Source organism: Sceloporus undulatus, chromosome 8 (assembly GCF_019175285.1).
Source record: "Sceloporus undulatus isolate JIND9_A2432 ecotype Alabama chromosome 8, SceUnd_v1.1, whole genome shotgun sequence".
NCBI classification, from domain to species: Eukaryota; Metazoa; Chordata; class Lepidosauria; order Squamata; family Phrynosomatidae; genus Sceloporus; species Sceloporus undulatus.
The window spans coordinates 18,394,733-18,415,509 of record NC_056529.1 but is presented as its reverse complement, the minus strand read 5'-3'; the positions used below and the strand labels follow the sequence as shown (position 1 = coordinate 18,415,509).

Genomic DNA, 20,777 nt, shown 5'->3' with positions numbered 1-20,777 from the left:
TGCGGCTCCCGCACGGAGCAAATGGCGGCGGCGGGGGAGCGCCGCAAAGCGGCGGTTTGTATCCCGCCACTGTGTATCATGCGATTGAATCAGGCTCCTAAAGAGCTAATTCTAGTCAGACTATCACATTGCCAACATGGCAAACCTCTGTGGCTAGATAATGGGTCTTTTGGGCTCAGAGCAACCCATTCCCTAGGATTCAAAAGATATAGCCATGTTAGTTCGACAGTGGAATGCACTCCCTTGGAGGGTGATGGAGTCTCCTTCCTTGGAGGTCTTTAAACAGAGGCTGGATGGCCATCTGTCGGGGATGCTTTGATGTGGATTTCCTGCATGGCAGAATGGGGCTGGACTGGATGACCCTTGTGGTCTCTTCCAACTCTACGATTCTATGATTCTATGATTCTAGTCTCTAGAATCAGTATACAGTATTGAGAGATCTTGTAGCACCTCTGAGACTAACTGAAATAAAGATGTTGTCAGCATGGGTCTACAAAAGCTCATGCTGCCAACCTCTGTATTTCTGTTAGTCTCTGCTTCAAGATCTCTCTACATACTGATTCTACAGATTAACACAGCTGTATCTTTGAATTCTTTCTTTTCGTTAGTCTCAAAGGTGCTACAAGATCTCTCTTATGTATCCCTTCTCTAAGGTGAGACAACTGGAGAAAAGATCCTTGGGGTTTTACAGGGTAGAACCAAACAAAGGAAACTGAACAGGTCTGAACAATGGATGCAAGCTACAGGAAAAGAGATTCCAGATTAACATTAGGAGGAATGTCTTGACAGTGAGAGCTGTTGGATAGTGGATTACTCTTGCCTTGAAGAGTGATGGAGTCTCCTTCCTTGGGGGTCTTTAAACAGAGGCTGGATGACCATCTGTCGGGGATTCTTTGATTGAGATTTCCTGCATGGCAGAATGGGGATGGACTGGATGGCCCTTGGGGTCTCTTCCAATTCTATGATTCTTTGATCCATCCAAACAGATATGAGAACCATACAAACATGTTAGTAACACACACAAAAACCTTAACCCTCCCCTCTTCTGTTCCACGTTGCCTCTATATCCTTGAACTGTCAGGCTAAAGCTGCCAGGATAAAACATAAACTATTTAGCAGGCCCTACTGAAGAATAAATAAGCCTTCATATGCCACTGGAGAGCTGTCGCCTTCTAGCAATGATGCTGGTAAGGAGTCAAAACCCCATCTGCCTAGTGACAAAGGCCACATCCACTTGCCCACCCTACCAGGCAACTGCAAGGGAGTGTGTCACAGCCATCCTTGCAACTAGGCTGGCACATCCCAGCTAATCGGGCAAAGAGAAGCCTGCATCAGATGGTGTCCCATCTGCCTTGGCAACCAGACTGACATTGGCCGCCACCGCTACGTTGGCACCTGGGGGCAGCTCTTCCTGCCCATCCCAGCTCACCAGTCAACATGTCTACCTCTTCTCCCTGTGTGCCATGGCTGCTTCTTTCATTTCCGGCAGTAACTACAGCAATATAATCAACACAGGTCACAGTCATAGTCATCAATGCCCTGGACCATCAGGATGCACATGTTTCAATATATCTTTGTGTTCATTATTGAAGCATTTATATGCTACTTTGGGGCCAAGAAAAAAGAAAGAAAGAAAGAGAGAGAGAGAGAGAGAGAGAAAAGAAACCTAAGTATCCAAAACATAAGCAACACTGTAGACAGAGATCTCACATCAAATCACAAACCTAGCTGGATTTCCTTTGAAAAAGTCATTTTTCAAATGCTTAAAAGAGAAGAAGTTACAAATCCAAATTACAGAGGAACATTAACACAGCCTAGCTGTCAAAAATATATGGTAGGTCTATCACGTGGCCTTTGTCAGTCAAGTTTTCATCCTCTTAAATATGTATAGCTATCAAATATAGACTCAGTTGCTTATTTATTAAACTTAAGACTTCATTAAACTTAAGAGTTTATATAAAATATTTTTAAATATCATTTAGAATGTGTTTTAAAGTAACTTAGGGGCTGTACAAATACGACTAAGGGGTGACATGCAGGCACCCCTTTACTGGCTGGATGGGAACCACGGCCACCACATGCCATGGCTCTGATCCGGCCTCCAGAGGATGGAAAAATGAGATGCAAAATGCAGCTCCTTTTTGTGCCCTTGAAAAGGTGCCACAGCCATGGCAGTGTGGCTCTGTGATGCCCTTTTGGCACTGCATCATCTAGATGCAGCGCCAGAGTCATGCCATGATGCCACACATTGTCTAGAACGGTGCGCAGCATCATGGCATGAGGACGGAGTCATGGCGTTGAGTGTACGGATGCTCCGTCATGACTCCACCCACAGGCCAGCTCTTTGTGCCCATCTATACTGGGCCATAGTTACCAGTGTGTGGAGCCTGCAAGTTACCCTGAACCAGGGGTGATCCTGAGAGTAGGTATGTATTTCTTTTACTACTTCATCTTTGCATGCAAGGATGAATTGCTACAATAGTTTTCTCTCCACTGCTGGAGAAAATGAATGTTCTTCCATGGCATTTCCCCCATATTCAAACATAGGGAAGTGTTGTGGAAGGCCTGTTATGTAGAGAAATATACATCATTTTTAAAGCAAAATAAAAATAAAAAAATGGATTTTTTTTTGGGGGGGGGGCAAAGAAAATAAGGTTCTTATGCAGAAAACCGTGCTTTCTATGCAGATACCAATTTTCTCCTCAGAAAACAGAGGTTGGTTTTTGTGCCACAACACCTTGAGAAGTGCGAATACTGAGAAAATTGAGCAATTTTCTTGCTGGTCTATTATTCCTCCTGACATGGTTTCTGACTTTCAAAATCCAGCCCTCCGCCTTTTGGCCCTGGGAATGAATAATTACACATTTTCCTTTCCCTATATATAGGATGTCCCTCAATGTCCATGAAGGCACCCAAGTTTTAAAGACAGGTTATGCGTCCATAAACACTTGATTGCTTTGCATGCAAAAGTAGGTATTTACCTCTTTCTTGGTGAATTCTGGTGCATGATCATTTTTGTCATCGACAACAATCGTTGCTGTTGCGGTGCCTGTCAGTCCGACATCCATGCCTCCCATGTCCTTTGCTTCTATGATTAGCTCATATTTAGGATTTTCCAGTGTCTGAAGGAAAGAAAAAAGAAGAAAAGTTACCAAGTGGATGATAAATCAACTTAAAAATGCCTGTTAATACTTTGGAGGCATCCTTAGATACAGCTGTAACATAGAATTTGTTTCAGTTGCGGTTCTATAGTAATGATGGGACTTCACTATGACCAACCACCTTGCTGTACCAACACAAAACGCAACACAGCATGAGACATAGCACAATTCAGTACTTGAACCTTGTGATATTCCTTCTTCATTCAATGCAGTCATCCCCTGCACTGTGTTCCAATCTATTAATTTGTTCATTTTCAATCAGTTCTAGGGTAAAACGCTTTACATTTACATGAAATACTACCATGTGTATATGTGTATTTAGGAGCTGAATTCTACTTTAGGAGCTGAATTCTACTTGCCAACTTTATCCATTTTGTACTAAAGCAACATTTTAATGGCACCCGCAATTACCAAAAGAAATTGATTTTCAACTTCTGCAGAAATGTTCATCCCTCTTTTCGCTCCAGCAACAGCCAGAGTTTTTGCCTTTCACTGGTGTATTTATATATTTTATTATTTTTCAATCGGCAAAAATCTGTGCGGATGGGGAAATGGAAGGCTTCCCTTTAGGCTTTCCAGAAAATAATTATCCATCATCGCTTTCTGCCTCCTTATTTGCTGACACGGAGGTTTCCGTATCAATAAAGCATGAGGGAACTCGTCATCTAAGTTGGTGAAGTCTTCCTGTTTGCTCTTCGAAGGAGAAGGAGCAGGAGCGGAATTGAACGGTGGGGACCGCATGTTGGTTGCAGGAAAGCAGGTGACAAATACAGAGAGAATGGCAAGATGAAAAGTCTTGTGTGATTGGGAGGAAAAAACGGAGGCCCTTGCTTTTTCAAGAGAGGCTGGTGACAGTTTCAAAAACTGCTGATGAGCTCCTGCAGGGTCCCACCGAAAGCGATAATCAAAAGTGAGCCAACAATGATGGAAGGTCCTCAGAGGTGAGTGTCTATCAAATTCGAGGACCCAATTATGTGTTCTTTCTACACCCGACACTCCAATGCATCTTGCACATACCCAGAAGGAAGGCGCTTGATGGAGTTATCAAATCTCCAAATTAATGTGGGTTTGGGTTATTTTTTTATTGTGGTGAAGGGGACATGGGAAATCTTAAATCTAAAGTGTTAACCTTATGTGTTCTGTGGGCAATTGATCTCCAGGCAAAAAAGAAGGCTCCCAGTGCCAGATCATTCATGAATGTTCAATGGGACCTATTCCTTAGTAAGGATGATTAGAGTGACAGGTTTCACATGGCACAGTTATATATTCCCCTAAGCAGAGAGAATTCATGGGGCAGTAGCATGTGATGGTGTTAAAAGGATGTGGGAGAACAACACAAAAAGGGACAAGTAGACAATCCTACAAGAAGCAACAAAGGTGACTATCGTCATTCCAATTCCAGCTCCCCAAAGTACCAACCCTTAGCTTTGAACTCCCAGTTTCTTCGATCAGCTGGCTCCAAACTGTCTCTTTCTTTCAGCTTTGTCACTTTCCAGATTAATTTTTTTTACAGCTATCCAAGGTTCAGTAATTTTTCCCTTTTTTTGCACCTTTTTGCACTTCTTTTGAACTAAAACCACTGTTCACTAACAATCCCTGCTTTTATACAAAGCTCCCAAATTTTGTAATTTCTTGAGGATTTTTGGGCATCCTCCTTAGGTTTTCCTCATGCAAATCCATTTTCCACAAAAAGTTCCAAGATGCAACAACAACAACAATTTAAAAACCCAAATGCCTCTGAGGAAGTACACTTAAGTCTATGAAAGCTCATGCTGCCAACTTCTATCTTTAGTTAGTCTCAGAGGTGCTACAAGGTCTCTCTACATACTGATTCTACAAACAAATATGGCTATATCTTGAAATTGAGCAATTCTAAAAGATCTCATGCTAGCTGACCATTATTTTGTCAGTCAATGTGGTGAGACATTTTCTTACTGAGTACGAAAAACACGGAGAGCATCCTCTGTATCAGTGGTTCTCAACCTTCCTAATGCCACGGCCTTTTAAGACATGTTATGGTGATCCCCAACCATAGAGAAGCGGTGTCTTGGTTCCTAAGACCATCGGAAATATGTGCTTTCTGGTGGTCTTAGGCGACCCCTGTGAAAGGGTTGTTCAACCCCCAAAGGCTTTGATAGTGAACCTTTTAGAGGCCAAGCGCCCAAACTGCAACCCAAAACCCCCTTATTTATTGCAAAGTGCCATGGCCCTCTGGATTTCTAGTAACAAACTCTGGCAAACTCTGTGCTGGGGCGATGGCACATGTGCCCACAGAGAGGGCTCTGAGTGCCACCTCCAGCACATGTGCCATAGGTTCACCATCACTGCCCAAAGGAGTCACAACCCACAGGTTGAGAACCACCACTCTATACCCTTAATACTGTGGGCATTTACTCTTTGCAATAAATGCCCACAATGGTCAGCACTCCATTTCCTTCCAAGCAATGAGGTCTAAGTAACCTGATATTATGTGTTCAGTGGTCACCCACATGGTGCAACGTATTATGTATTATGTACTACAAGCCATCTTACTTTCTTTGCAATTTTTTAAACCTTCTCTGCCTTTCAAGCTCTCTTGTAGTTCCTGTACTTTTAGGGACATTCATCCGTCCTTGTCTGAAACAATTTTCTTTTGCTTTAGAAGCCTGAGAAATTTTTATGAAACATCAGCAACCTTATATATTGCAGATCATTATCCACCCCGTGCGTCCTTCCCATGTTGCATGGAGTGGGATGGGAAAGGAGCGAAGCAACCATGGATCTGCTGGTTATGGAACAAGCCGTTTTAATCACCACTGCTGGAGATATTCATAGATGGACGTGATGAAAGATTTATTAATATTCAGTAAGGACAATAATGCACATGTGTGGAGGTGGACAGGATTATTATTAATACCGTGGGTGGTTTTTCTTAGTGTTGAAATATGACAGTTATGATTGATCTCTAAAAGCAACTTTTCAAATACTATTCAAACCTTTAAAAAAAGAGGAACGCTTAAATCATTTCTGATTCTGTTGCAGCCAGAGATTCTGCATATAGCAAATGCCCTACATTGGAATAAAGTATATATGGCTTTTCGTTATCTAGACAGCACAGTTATTTAGGATTGCTCATTTGATATACTTTTAATTCACAAAACTTATTTAATGAAGCATATTGATATGGCGTGATTGTACAGAAATACTATTTTTCTTTATTAGTGGAGAGCGACCAAGATTCTAAAAGGTTTGGAAACCACTGAGTTGCTAAGGGAAATTGGTAAAACAAGAGCAGAGAAGCTTGAGAAGTGGTACAAGAATCACTATTATATATCTGAAGGATAGTCTTGGTAGGTTGTATCAGCACTACAGAATAACAAGTCCAGTTGATGCCACTTTACTTCGCCATGGCTCAATTGCTATGGAAATCCATGTGATTTGTAGTTTTGTGAACGATTCTTAGCTTTTCTCTGTCACAGAGTCTTACCTGCCAACAACAAATTGGCACGGCGCGGCCGATGACTGTGCATCGCCACCACTACAGGGCGACATACGGGTCACCCTACTTTGTGGCGCCAGACGGGAGCTCCGAAACGGAGCTCCTTCTCCTGGATCGAGCGACTCATTCCTACAGCGGCACACATACCTGGCTTGTGGGAAACACGAAGCGGGGGGAAAGAGGGCCATCAACCCTTTCTTCATCCCGGCAGTGGCTCCCCTGGGTGTCCAGGGGATGAAGACCAAGGGACACCTTTCTAGGCTGGGGGTGGAAGCAGCATTTTGCCGCTTTCCTGAGGCTGAGGAAAAAGTGGCGGATGGGGCCTCTGGGGCTGCCGCTTGTGCTGCTCCGGCCCTGATCCTCTGGGCACGGGGGGGTGCAGGCCGCCCCAAAGGGGTGTCTGTATCCGCTAAGTTAGAGTACCTTGTCAATTCTTGGAATGAGGACGTTGCCACCTTTCCTCTACCAAACATTTTTGGAGCCTGAAATGTTCCATTTGAACAATTACTACTTTTCCCATGTAAGAGAAAAGTCCATCCACAACTCAGCCATTAGGACGATTTTGAGGAATAAGATATGACTTATGTATGACATTTTGCCCACACGGTGTTTTGAATGAAGAGAATAATAATTCAGCGTGAGTCCGTTTTTACAATAGCTCTTTCCATCAATCTGAGTTTGCATTTTTCCTCAGGATGATTGTCATGATCAAAACTGACTTGCTAGATGATGTTGCCTCGTCCTAGGCAAAAATATCCACTTTAAACAAAGGTTATTTGAAGCTAAACAGTGGCATGATGATCTTAATGGGTGGCCATTAAATCATGGTTTGTCTGGTGTCTCATTTATCACAGTTAGCTACATGCAAGCATGACACTGTTGAGATAACTGGTATAATTACAGCAGGGAACCCTTTCATTAGCCTATAAATTTGCACTTTAGTCATTTAGCCTGCTGCATGACAAAAGGCTGGCACCATTTTTGGTCTGCAAAAGGGGGAAAAAGTGTTTTTCATCCTTTAAATATTCTGTACCGTGTTAAATTTTTCAATCCATGAAATTCAGTGGCTGTTGCAGAATCGTTGGAGGTCTGCTCCAGGGGATATGAACACTTGTTATCTTTGTTATCCTTCTTTTATAAGGACAAAGTCATAGGGAATGCTAATGGCTACCCATCGTAACTTCTATATTGGACCTGCAGATTTAGTAGCATTACATTTGACTATTAGAGGAGAAGGTTTGGGTTAGAAAATGCTGAGATGAGTCCTGCAGGGGAGAAGATAGCAACAAGGCAATATGAATAGCCTGATGCAGGTAAAATAAACCAAGTGATAACTTTTCAAGCAAGGGACAGCTGAAATGAGAAATGACATTTCTGTATTAAGTTTAATCATGCTAATGGGTTTGTTGCATTTCCAGTAAGCAAAATGCCAAGGCTTGGAGACAGAAGGAAGGTGACTCTCTACAAGTGAAGCGTACTGGATGTCAGACATGCTAATAGTTCAATGGGATAATGGTGCCGAATGCTGAATGCTGCTTAAGGTCATGGAGAAATGGGTTTCAGGCTAAGGAAATGGAGGCCTAGTTAGCAATTTTGAAGACTGGGCACTTCGTCTACTAAAGGGCTGATTCAGTAGTCTGATAGATAGAGAAACATCTAGTCATAGGCCTATGGTAATTTATGATTATCTACATCAGTAGTCTGCAGAGGAATAGCATCTTTAGTTTTTTGGTGGGATTTTTGAGCTATGTGGCCATGTTCTAGAAGAGTTTATTCCTGACGTTTCGCTTGTATCTGTGGCTGGCATCTTCAGAGAATGCATCATTATTACATATTTGTGGAAATCCTCCAAACTATGACCGCAAACCATGCCCATCTAAACCATACCTAGATCACATCTTTGCATGCTACTTCTTTGGCTCTCAACTGCAGAACTGGAAACTGAACTCAATATTTTTCCTAACATGTGCATTTTTAGTTATTGTTCAGAGGACTGTATTGTAAAATTACGAACATGCAAACACTGAAGAGTAACTGTGCTCTAGTCTGCAAATCAATTCAAGAGGTGAAAATTTGATATTTTGCAAATGCGATCTTCTGGTAAAACTAAAATGGAACAGATATCTCCACCATCCTAGACCCAGGAAAACCATGCAGGATTTCAGGAAAGACCTGGACAAATGTCAAGTAATGAATGGTCAGTCAGAGAGATGAATGATCAAGCTGGCAGGTGAGGGATGAAGCTGAAATGAGGAATGACATGAGATGAAAAGAGAGTTTTCACCCATGGTTCCTAGGTCCCTTACTACTAGTTGCTGACAAGCATCAACAGAGCAAAATTGTTGTCTATGTGCCTGGTTGTAGGCTTTTTGGAGGCATCTGGATGAACATTGTGGGAAATAGGAGGAGAGGGATTGAGGTGGCCCTTGATCTAGAAGCACTCTTATGAAGCTCCCATAAACAGGAGAGTTTCAGATCTTTAGGGTCTTTAACACAGGATACATTTTGTTCAATATGAGTTTTGAAAAACTGCTTTTTCAGACTATGGGCCTGTACAGACAAGCCAAAATAAAGCTGCTTTGGGTCACTTTGGAGATGTGCTGTTTAAATGACACATGCATCTTAAGAGGCCAGAAGCTGTGCCAAAGCTGCGTTGCAGTACTTATGACTGGAGCATGGCTTTGACATGTCTTCTGGCCTCTTAGGACGCATGTATCATATAAACAGCATAGCTCCAAAGTGACCCAAAGCAGCCTTATTTTGGCCTGTCTGTACAGGCCCCATAACTCCTAGAGCTATGATGCTGACTGTATGTGTTTAAGAACTAGACATGACGGGCTGCTTTAAATATGCCTTAAATCTGGTCCTCCTAGTTGTTGTTTTAGTATTTGACCCAGATATCCTGCTTAACTTCATTCATCAAAGTTTTCCTGTTTCCTGTGTTAAAAGTCTAGCACTGCTGATCATTGTACTTTATCACCAAGTGTCTCAAAACCTGTTGCTTTCCATACCATTTAGGAAGATAATTTGTCTCCAGTAATCTGCAAAGAATGCTGATCAGCTGCGCCATGCATAAAAATAACCTTTACAACAGTGTAGTTGAATTGTGAAAGTCCAGTTAGCTTTTAGGAAGGAAGGAAGGGGGGAAAAGGAAAAGTTCTCCAAATCAATTGGACATTTCCGATTATATTTTTGGATCTGAAAGTCTGACACTAAAATAGAGAGCCGTCCTTCTTTAACAGGGGATAAGTTAAAGTTTTCCTTGAGTATGCAGTTTGTGATTCACAATCTTCCATGAGAGTAATAAATGTTATCATAGTTTATGGTAACTGTCTTATATCAAATTGAAGATAATCGGTTATTAAGAGAACTGAAAGGAAACGTACTGTGTTAATAGCAGGAAAACACAGAGAGAGAGACACACACACCCCACCATTTTGCAAATGAGTTGCCACAAAGATTACATTCCCCTCACCATACTTTTTTATTCCCCTATGAGAAAGTAATATGATAAAGGTCAAGGTAGAAAATGTATTCCTCTGTCTAATCTGTTTTACAAATTAGCACCGTTGGTCACAGTGCCCAGAAAAACTCAATTACTGAAGTGTCCTGACAATTGTACCTCGACTGGATGGAATCACAGAGGTTGTTTTGAAAATTAGTGCCGTAAGGTGTAAAACATTTTGCAATTCCAGTTCTTCAGTTCTGCTGTGATGTTTACATTTTTAGTGTTGATGGAACTATATTTCATGTCCCTTTTTAAAACTGGATTGAAATTGCTTCTGAGGACACTGGCGTGGGGAGGAAAATTGCACGTTTTGATATCTGTCCAAGTTCTAGCCCTGTTCTTGGAGTTAATACCATGCACTTAGAAAGTATTATAGATATGGAAAAGGTGTAGAAAGGGCAACTAAAATGTCCAAAGGATGGGAATGGGTCTTTTAACATTGCACATGGTATGGGAAAAGATCATACACTGAGGTTGCATAATGTAAGAGTTATGCATTCATTGTGTTGTATTGCAGTGTTTCACAACTCACACCAAGTATTCAACCAAATGCACAACAAAATGTGCAACAGCATGCATTGCACAGTACACAGCCAAGCTGCACTGCACACATCCATGACCAATGGCAGTGCTCACACAACTCTGAACAAATAGAGCTGTTCCACATTGGACAAGGATGTCACTCACTTCCATAGAGAAATGGAAGACACCAACTGGATTCTGGCCATAAATCCTGGAGAAGGTAGATTTTCCTTTTGCTTATAATACGAACACCCTTACCTTGCCATTTTACTCAGATGGAGAGCTTGGGAAGAAATGTTGCTCTTTTTGCAGATGTGCTGACTCTTACTTTGATTCCTAATCAAGCAGAAAGCTTCAGAGAAACCCTAGTTTGCTTTGGGCAAATTCACAGTGCAGGGTTCCTTCTTTTCAGATTCATATCCAATATACCCAAATCAGTCCAGTTTGATTCAGAAGTTGTCCAATTCTGATGCACATCCTCCTTCCTGAAAGTCTATACACCACTTTGATTATCTTCATTAAAAAAATATGGGATTGATGTAAACATATCTGAAACAGTAACTAACTAAACGATAACATTAGATAGAAACCAGCACGTCGTTCCACATACTTTGATCCCATTTGAGGCATCAGTGATATTTGCAGTTTTGCATCCCATCCATTAATCAAAGCAGGCCATCTGATGTTAGCTACAATCAGTATTTTCATTATCCCTTTTTATTTGATTTCCCCTCTCCTGAAATAATATAAAATAAGACGTAAGGCTTATCTTAATTTAGTGGTCTATCACTGGTAATAATTCCAGGTAGCTTTCTAAAACCATGCATCCTGCTGAGAGTGTAATGAATCAGCAAATGATATCAGCCTTGCCTATGGACAAAATATCATTTTAGTGGCTGCATTTATGCACTTGTGGCGTCGTTCCCTAGGAATATAAATTGATCTAATTCTGAATGATCAGAGGAAAGATCACATAAAATGGATTTCAATTATACCATTGATGTTCCACAAAAAAACAAAATGGAAGGGGTGGAAATACCCAGAAAAGGTGCTTAGAACACCAAGGGAGATTAAATAGCCTCTGTAGGAACGTTCTTCTTAATAATCAGAGAATCACTGGAATTTCTCATATATTCTCAGCTGGTTTCTTTCATTGTTCAACCTATTCCCAAATAGCTTTCCAACATCAGGTCCCAGGGTACATATGAGGGAGAGCTGAGCTTACTCAATTCACTCACATCTATTGTGCTAACCTTCATTGGGTGAGAATTAGGAAGAGCACTGTGCAGGACTGTTATTATCACCTTCCACTTTATAGATTGAGCTGTCAACCATTTGCATCTGCAAATGTGACATGAGTTGTGTAAAAAGAGAGAACAGAAGTGCTGGAAGCAGCGTTACTTAAATCCCATTGAGGGTTTTTCTGTTGAGGATTCTCAAAGAGATTCGTGAGAGTCCATGTCTGGAATCCTCTTGTAGAACAGAATCATAGAGTTGGAAGAGACCCCAAGGGCCATCCAGTCCAACTCCCTTCTGCCATGCAGGAACTCTCAATCAAAGCATACTCGACAGATGGCCATCCAGCCTCTGTTTAAAGACCTCCAAGGAAAGAGACTCCACTACACTCCAAGGGAGTGTGTTCCACTGTTGAATAGTGGAATATCAGGAAGTTGTGAAGTTGAAGGCTTTCATGGCTGGCATCCATAGGCGCGTTACAAACCACCATTTACTATGCCCTCTGCGCGTACTAGGGTTAGAAAGGGGCGTGCTAGGGTTAGGAAGGGTCTTACCTTGCTAACCGGCCCTGTTCCTAGTACGTGTGGAGCGCATAGTAAATGGCGGTGTCCATCCACATGGGCGCCGCCATATTTACGTCTTGGATGCATAGCATCCAGACGTGTCACAGTGGAAGTGATGCCACAAGTGCGTGCCTCGCACCTCCTAGTGCCACTTCCGGAGGCCAAAAAGGAGCACCATTTCGGTGCTCCTTTTTAGCTGTTCCGGGAAGCCTCGTGTTCTGGCCGCTGGGGCTTCTTGGCATAGCTAATGACGACAGCGGCAGACCGCCCGCTTTAGGGCGGTCTGTAATGTGCCATAGTTTTTTGTGGGTTTTCCAGGCTATGTGGCTATCAGGAAGTTCCTCCTAATGCTGAGCTGAAATCTCTTTTCCTGGAGCTTCCATCCATTGTTCCGGATCCTGTTCTCTGGAGTAGCAGAAAACAAGCTTACTCCCTCCTCTTAACCTTCTCTTCTCTAGGCTAAACATACCCAGCTCCCTAAGTCATTCCTCATAGGGCATGGTTTCCAGACCCTTCATCATGTTAGTCACCCTCCTTTTGATATGCTCTAGTTTCTTGACATCCTTTTTGAATTTTGGGGCCCAGAACTGGACACAATCCTACTGTCTCTCCAAACACATGCTTCCACCTCTCAATGGCACCTCTGATCAACCTGCTACCCACCATTTGGGACTCTTGTTTTGAGAGGGGAGGCTACAGATAAGAAAAGTGAGGCCTTCTTAGCAAGCCAACTTCGGGGGCTAATAGTAAAGGGGAACATACATTAGCATAATTGAAGGGGGGCAATAGTCCTTTAACCAGAGGTATGTTCTAGAACAAAGTACACAGGAGGAATTGAGTTATTCCTTGCACAATTGATTCCCCACATTTGCACAACAGCAATGTGATGGCACCCAAAGACTACTCTATCTCTTGATCAAATCACCCAGTGCAAAACATGTACTGTGGAAATATCTTCTTAGAATGTACAGAAAAAAGGATACGGCTGAAGGCACATGTTGAAAACTTCAAATAAGAATGAGAACCATGGAGGTAGCAATAGAGAACTATGGTCAGGGAAAGGCACGGAAGCAAGAATAAAGACTCCCCAGTGGGATGTGTAACGGAGGGATGGCAATGCACTGAAGCAAGGAGGAGAATGGAAAGTGTAGAAGTTGGTGAATAAGTAGGCCCATGAGATGGGTTTTCCTGCAGGGTCTTTGAGAACCTGGACTTCATTTATGGACAGTACTTTGTAGATGTAAAGGACTGAACTGACAAAGGAGAAAGAGAGATGAGGTTACTTCAAGTCTTGCAAAAATCATGACTGTCTACTGATTCTGGGCTTCCCTGGAAGATCAGAGGGAAAAACTTTGTCTCCAGAGAGATAGCCATGTTAGTCTGTTGGAGCAAAACCAACTCAAAGAGCTTTGTGGAACCTCAAAGATGAAGAAATATATTGTGGGATTGACTCGAGTCCTTTTCTGCAGCTGCCTGAAATGTTAGATGAGCTGCAAGTATATGTGGATGGCTGAACACAGGGAAAAGTGAGGACAAAAGAAATGAAGTATTGAAAATACAGATGGTGACTTATTGATGACAGTGGAATTAACACTCGGGGGGGGGGGAATGTACTAATTCCTTACAAACATTTTTTCTTCTCTAATGGGATTTGAATGCAATTAATACTGAATACTAAAAATGTAGGATATAAAATTAGCATGACAATTCACTTTAAAAAAAGCAGCACAATAACAAACGGGGAGGGGATATAGTACAAGCGACGTCCTTTTCTTCTTCTGCAACAGAACAGTATAGGACCGTAGTTTAGTTACAAATCCCATTTTTGAATGGAGATTAAAAGTCCTCCTATTAGGAAAAAAAACCATGTTAATTTTATTTGCCTGAACTATATCAAGAGACAAAGAAGAAAGGGGAGGAAAAAGAGAAAATCGCTCAAAACAGTATTCCATCGTGAAGCCGCTTGAAGGCCCCGCTATCTAGGTCACTTCAAAAGTAAAGCAAACTTCGGGAGTGAAAATAATTGCTGAGTTTACATTCTAAACTTAAGCTCAAAGGGAAGAGAGACTGGGAGGCATGTGGTAAAATAATTAGTTTAATAAATACACCAAGAAGGCCCTAGAAAATGAGCCCCTTCATGCAATGTTTATCATTCATTTCAGTCCTGCTTATCAATGGTGGAACATAATTATTGAAGAGAATGTGAGGAAACATCTCTAGCAGATGCATATTCACTTAGTAAAAGAGAACTTTTTTGTACAGATCAAAGTGAAGAAGAAAAGGCGGAGAATTGCACCAGAGACCCTCTTCCTTTCTTCATTCAAAGCGGGACCGATTTAGAAGTTAGCAGAGAAATGAAGTGAGCATCCCATGACCTCCAGGAGTTCTTACTATCCCACCCCTTTCTCTTTTGTGCAATGATATTTTCTGCACTAAATTCAGTTAGTGATATTGACTGAAGATGTTGGTTAGAAAGGCTAACACTGGCCCCAAGAACCACACTATAAATCTTGATATATGAAAAAAGAGTCCCTTTCTTACTGTCATGCAGTCCACAAAGATACCGTTGCTGTCTTCCATTTCTCCAACCCAGCACATCACAAGGAGTTCTCCAGAACTTCTCCATAGTACCACATACTGTTTCTCTCTCATAATCTTCCTCATATATGTGTCTAGGGCCTCATTCCCACTTACAGATAAATCAATGTGCGATCCAAATCGATAGATCAGTTCAACAGTGGATCACGGTTTACACTACACCTGCCCCGATCGCATTTTCTGGCACCAAAACAACCCACTTGTGGTTCCCATTCATGAATGAATCGATTCAAAATGATCTGGTTCCAGCTGGCCGAAGGGGAAATTTGAATCGATTCTGATCCATTGTGGTTCACACTTGCACAAAATCAATTTATCGAAAAAGAAGTAGAAAAAATAAGCATCCAAAAGACGTGGGATAAATGGTTCTGGAGCATGCCCCCCCCCCTCTTGGAATCACTTCAGGGATTCGGATTAAATGGGAACCAGGGTTGTCTGAACTGGTTTAAAAGGTAGTGGGAATCAGGCCCATGTCTGGCATGGAGGATGGAGAGACAGTCTGGTGAATAGCCAGCCTGAGATAATGGTTGAAGAAGTAGATTTAGATCACAAAGACCAGGATGACATCTCTACTCAGGAATAAAAACTCTCTGGGTGACACTGGGCCCATTGCTGCCTATTATTCTAACTCAATAGCTCTGCGCTTTGACTATGACCAGCAGTTTCTCACCAATAAGTCTTTCATAATACCTGTTTTCTGAATTTTTTTAGAAATGTTAGTCAATGGAGGCAGAATGTCATTCAAGTAAAAATAAACATGTGCCAGCCATGAAGTAGGACACCTTTTGATTTTATAACTAGTTCGCACATATAAGTTCATCCCTTGTTGACTTTAAGATCAAACGATGACTCACATGTATCACTGTTCCACAAAGCATTAACCACAATATAGCTCTTGGTGTCTACGCAACAACACTCTTCAGCGAAGGTGGCATTTGTCTGGATGAAAGTACACAAGTAATGCAGGGATATAACTAGATGGGTGCAGGAGGTGTGGGCTGCACCTGGTGACACCCCGAATGAGGTGACACCACTGCTCCCCAATGTTTTGTCTGCCTTTTGGCAAATCTGGCTGTGGGATTCATTCACCCAAATCTCTTTAAACGCTGGGGCTCATTTCAAGAGAAGTGTGGGATGAGTGACTGAGATCTCTCCTTTCTCCATACACTGAACCTCCAAAGCTTGGGGTGAGGTTCAGTGGGCAGACAAAACTAAGACCCCATTCACACTATGAGCAAGTGACACCTCTCCTTTCTCTTACTGCACCAGGGCATATCATTTCTGACTTATGGCAACCTTAAGGGAAATCCATTATGGGGTTTTCCTGGCAAGATATGTTCAGAGGAGATTTGCCATTGCCTTCCCTAAAGCTGAGAGTATGTGACTTGCCGAAGGTCCTCCAGTCAGCTTTGATGGCCAAGCAGGGAATCAAACCCTGGTCTTCACAGTCATAGTCCAACAGTCAAACCACTATTCTGCACCAGTTGACACCAACCATAATGATGCCACTGAAGTAATGAAACAATGTGTGCCAACTAAATCAGCAGCTCCTGAATTTAGAAGCTTGCTTGGTTTTCTACTTCCCTTTTAGAATCATAGAGTTGGAAGAGACTGCAAGGGCCATCCAGTCCAACCCCATTCTGCCATGCAGGAAATCTAAATCAAAGTATCCCCAACAGATGGTCATACAGCCTCTGTTTAAAAACCTCTCAGGAAGGAGACTCCACTACACTCTGAGGGAGTGTGTTCCACTATCGGACAGCCCTTACTCTCAGGAAGTTCCTCCTAATGATGAGGTGGAATCTCTTTTCCTGGAGCGTGCATCTATTGCTCCATTATGTCCTATTCTTTGGAGCAGCAGAAAACAAGCTAGCTCCTTCCTCAATATGACATTCCTTCAAGTAATTAAAAAAGGCTATCATATCACCTCTTAACCTTCTCTTCTTCAGGCTAAACATCCAACCCACAGACTTGTTTTGTTTACAAAAAGACCGCCAGGAAGTCTCCAAGTCTCACTTTGTCTGCCCCCCTGTTATAAGCTGCTTCCTCACATGCTGCGGTAATGACTTTACAGCATGATCTGTTAAGACACGAGTGCCATTCGAAGCTGCAAATGTGATGCTATATGCCTTGATATGTATTTTTTATTATTAATATCAATTATTTATTTTATTTTATTTTATTTATTTTGCTATCCACAACCTTTCATCCTTCTGATCCCAGATCCTGTTGCGAACATTAATTAATTGAACTGGGCAACATCCCGCAGCACAGATCAGTGTGATTATACCCATTTAACAGATTACTTGATAAGCTAATTGGAATGCAGATAAGATAAGCCATCTGCCTGGGGTTGTATGGGAAATTGGTGAAAGACATGGAAATTCATGAATGCCAAAAAAACTTCTAAGGTCTAGAATACATAGAATTTGCCATCTAACGCTGACTAGCCAGGGTTTGCAACAGTACTCTGCATTAAAGCTCTACATTTTTCTTTGTCTCAAATGATGAGGTTGTTTCTGACTGTGCAGCTTTCGCAGAACGCTTGTGTTTAGAACAATAAAAATTAAAATGTTGCCTTTTTTTTTTAAGAAAAGATGCTAAAATGGCTAGAAAGGGTCCTTTTTACCCCCCCCCCCTTTTAAAGCCAACATTTGCTTTTCAACTTTCAAAGAAGTGTGAGAAACACGAAATGATTGTTCCGCTCAAGGAAAGAACTCTACTATTCATGGTCTTGTAAGTAGCATATATGTTTCAATTTGTCATATAGAAAACTTAATGACCATAGATTATCTGCCTCATTGCCTATAGCAATAGAAAATAATGTGGTGGGAATTACTGATTATAAAATATTCCTGTATTGTTTTTTTTCCCTTTAATGCAATGAAGCATTAACACAAAGAGCAAAGAAATCCTTCTTTGACACTTAAAGGGTGGATGATCCATTTATGTGGAGCATTGCAAAGCGTCAGTGTATTTGTTCATCCCTCAGCATAGGAGTTTTGCCATTCCCTTCCTCTGAGGCTGAGAGCATGCGACTTGACCAAAGTCACCCAGGGAGTTTCATGGCCCTTAAATGAATGAATAAATATGTAATTCGGTGATGCCCAAACTTTTGTTCGCTGGATGTTTTGAACTTCAACTCCCAGTATTCCTGGGGATGGGACTTCTTGGAGTTCAAGTCCAAAGCACCCAGAGGATCAAAGTTTGGGAATCCCTGAATTTCAATTGCTGGATGGCAAGCTAACTGACCCCTGAGAAACAGGTGAGCTCAAGACTCTATAGTGCAAATGGTTGTGCAACAGTGAGATCCTGTGTGCAACAATACCGGCATGAAGTTATGCTCTGTTAAAAGGGCGTAGGATCTTGGCCGGAGACATCTTGCTATAGGCTATTTGATCCTTTTAGATCTTTCACCTTTTTGGATTTTTAACACATTACTGGTGGAGGAATCGACCAAATGCAACCACCTCCTGTGTGTTTTTGCCACAAGGTGGCAGCCTAGTGACAAGGTTCTGGTTCATAAAGGAGACCCAGCCAAACTTCACTTGCTCAGCAATTGGCAGTTAACAGAATCATTAAACCTTTTTTTAATTTCCAGGATACAAGAGAATAATGGCGAGCAGTAGATTTTCTATGTGTAATCTCGCCGCACTAAATCATGCGACTGCTATGTTTTACTGCTAAAAATCATTCTTCTGATTAGTTTAACTTTAGTCCAACTGGCAGTGTTGGCAAATTTTGAATCATTAATAATTTGTAAGTTCAATATACACTGTCGAAAGAGCTAATCTCAGAGAAATAAAAGGAACAAAGGCAGAGGATTATTATGCTGAGACGCTGACTTTAAATTACATAGGAGTTAGCAAAGAGCAGCACCCGCACTAAGAAGGCAAATGTAAATGACAACCTGAGAGATTTAAGTTATGCTCCTATTAAGAATGTCTGTTTTGTACTCTTCCATTGCGAATCGACACACAGAAGATGGGTGGGATGGTTGCCTGTGTCTGACTAAGGCTGAATATTTTATTTCTGAGAGACGCAGCAGTTCCTAGACTGGAAACAATTGGGTACGTTAATCAATTAAGACATTTCAGTCAACTAAAGAGACTCCCCCATTAGTTTCCACTTTAAGTTCATCAGCAGTTTATGAGGTTCTATTTGACGCTGGCAGAACATAAAGTTCCATAGCCTATGTATGGTGAAGGTCTAAGAAGGTGATGGCTGCCAGCAAAAGATGCTGTGATGGGAACTTTCCTTGCATGTGAAGTCGAAGGCTTTCATGGCTGGCATCCATAGTTCTTTGTGGGTTTTTTGGGCTATATGGCCATGCTCTAGAAGAGTTTATTCCTGACCTTTCACCAGCATCTGTGGCTGGCAAATTCTCTGAAGATGTACATGATCAACCAGTGGCTATGCTGCCCACCAGCCATTGTGCAGGCTAGAAAAAAACAATGTACAAGAAGGTACTCCTTCTTACTCTCTTATACAACAAGAGAAGTATTTACAGCAGCATCGGTACAAAACACGCTGCAGAAGTAATCCAGTTTGACACTGCTTTAACTGCCCTGGCTCAGTGCTAAGGAATCCTGAGAACTGTAGTTTTTTTGTGGCACCAGAACTCTCTGACAGAGAAGGCTAAATGTCTCACAAAATGACAGTCCCCAAAATTTGTTAGCATTGAGCCAGGGTAGTTAAAGTGGTCTCGAACTGGATTATTTCTGCAGTGCATTTTAGACCATAGTCCCCAGCTGAGACCGAGCGTGGTGCAGTGGTTTGAGTGTTGGACTATGACTCTTTAGACCACGCTTCAATTTCCATTTTGGCCATGGAAAGCTACTGGGTGATCTTGGGCAAGTCACATGCTCTCAGATATGGGAAAGGCAATGGCAAAACTCCTCTGATTCCCAGTTATGCTAGCACAAATCACCAAGAGAAATCTGTCTGTTTGTCTTTCTAAACTCACCCACATGGAATGAGGACAACTTTAATGTGGCTGAAATTTTAATACATTAATTTGAACTGCCAGAAGTACAGTGAGTCCTTGGTATCTATTGAGGTTTGGTTCCAGGAACCCTGGTAGATACCGAAATCCATGGATGCTCAAGTCCCTTTACGTACAATGGCATACGGAAGTGATTTTCCTTATATAAAATGGCAATATCAAGGTTTGTGAAAAACATTATATATATATTTTCAAGTCATGGATGGTTGAATCTGTGGATACAAAGGGCTGGCTGTAATACAGGAACTGCTACTGTACTGACCAGAATCATCTTGGTGTGTTATGCATGCTTAACTTCCTCTATGAAAATGAATGGGTATCTTTGCCCCCCTCCCACCAATGCAGGACATCTGCATTGGCTTCAACCTTGTGGCGCCAGAGTTGTGCATGCAGCAGTGCTATTATGCATTCAGTGGTGCAACACTGCCATTGTATGTAAGTAGCAGAACCAATGCATAACTTCTCATGTGGGCATTTAGGCAGTGCAACATCAGTGTGGGATCTCAGCCATGCTTTTTTTTCAATTTCTCTGAATTCTGTGGCCTATTTTTTTTTTCAACCTAAGAATGCATAGATAAAATTAGCACAAGAGGGAAAACTGGATACAGATAGATATGCAAGCTAATAATGCATTTATATATTGGGGAGAAGTGCATGGAAAAAAATATGCATCTTATTGGGAACACAAAATTCTAAATGAACACAG

General features: G+C 41.8%; 1 protein-coding gene across 1 annotated transcript in view; it reads right to left on the bottom strand.

The window, feature by feature from the left end:
- Positions 1–20,777, bottom strand: part of CDH13 (cadherin 13) — a 651,716-nt gene that overhangs the window by 96,352 nt on the left and 534,587 nt on the right. Inside the window, exon 8 of the mRNA XM_042438290.1 lies at positions 2,982–3,122. Within this exon, the coding sequence (XP_042294224.1) occupies positions 2,982–3,122 (141 nt within the window). The remainder of the gene's footprint in view (positions 1–2,981; positions 3,123–20,777) is intronic.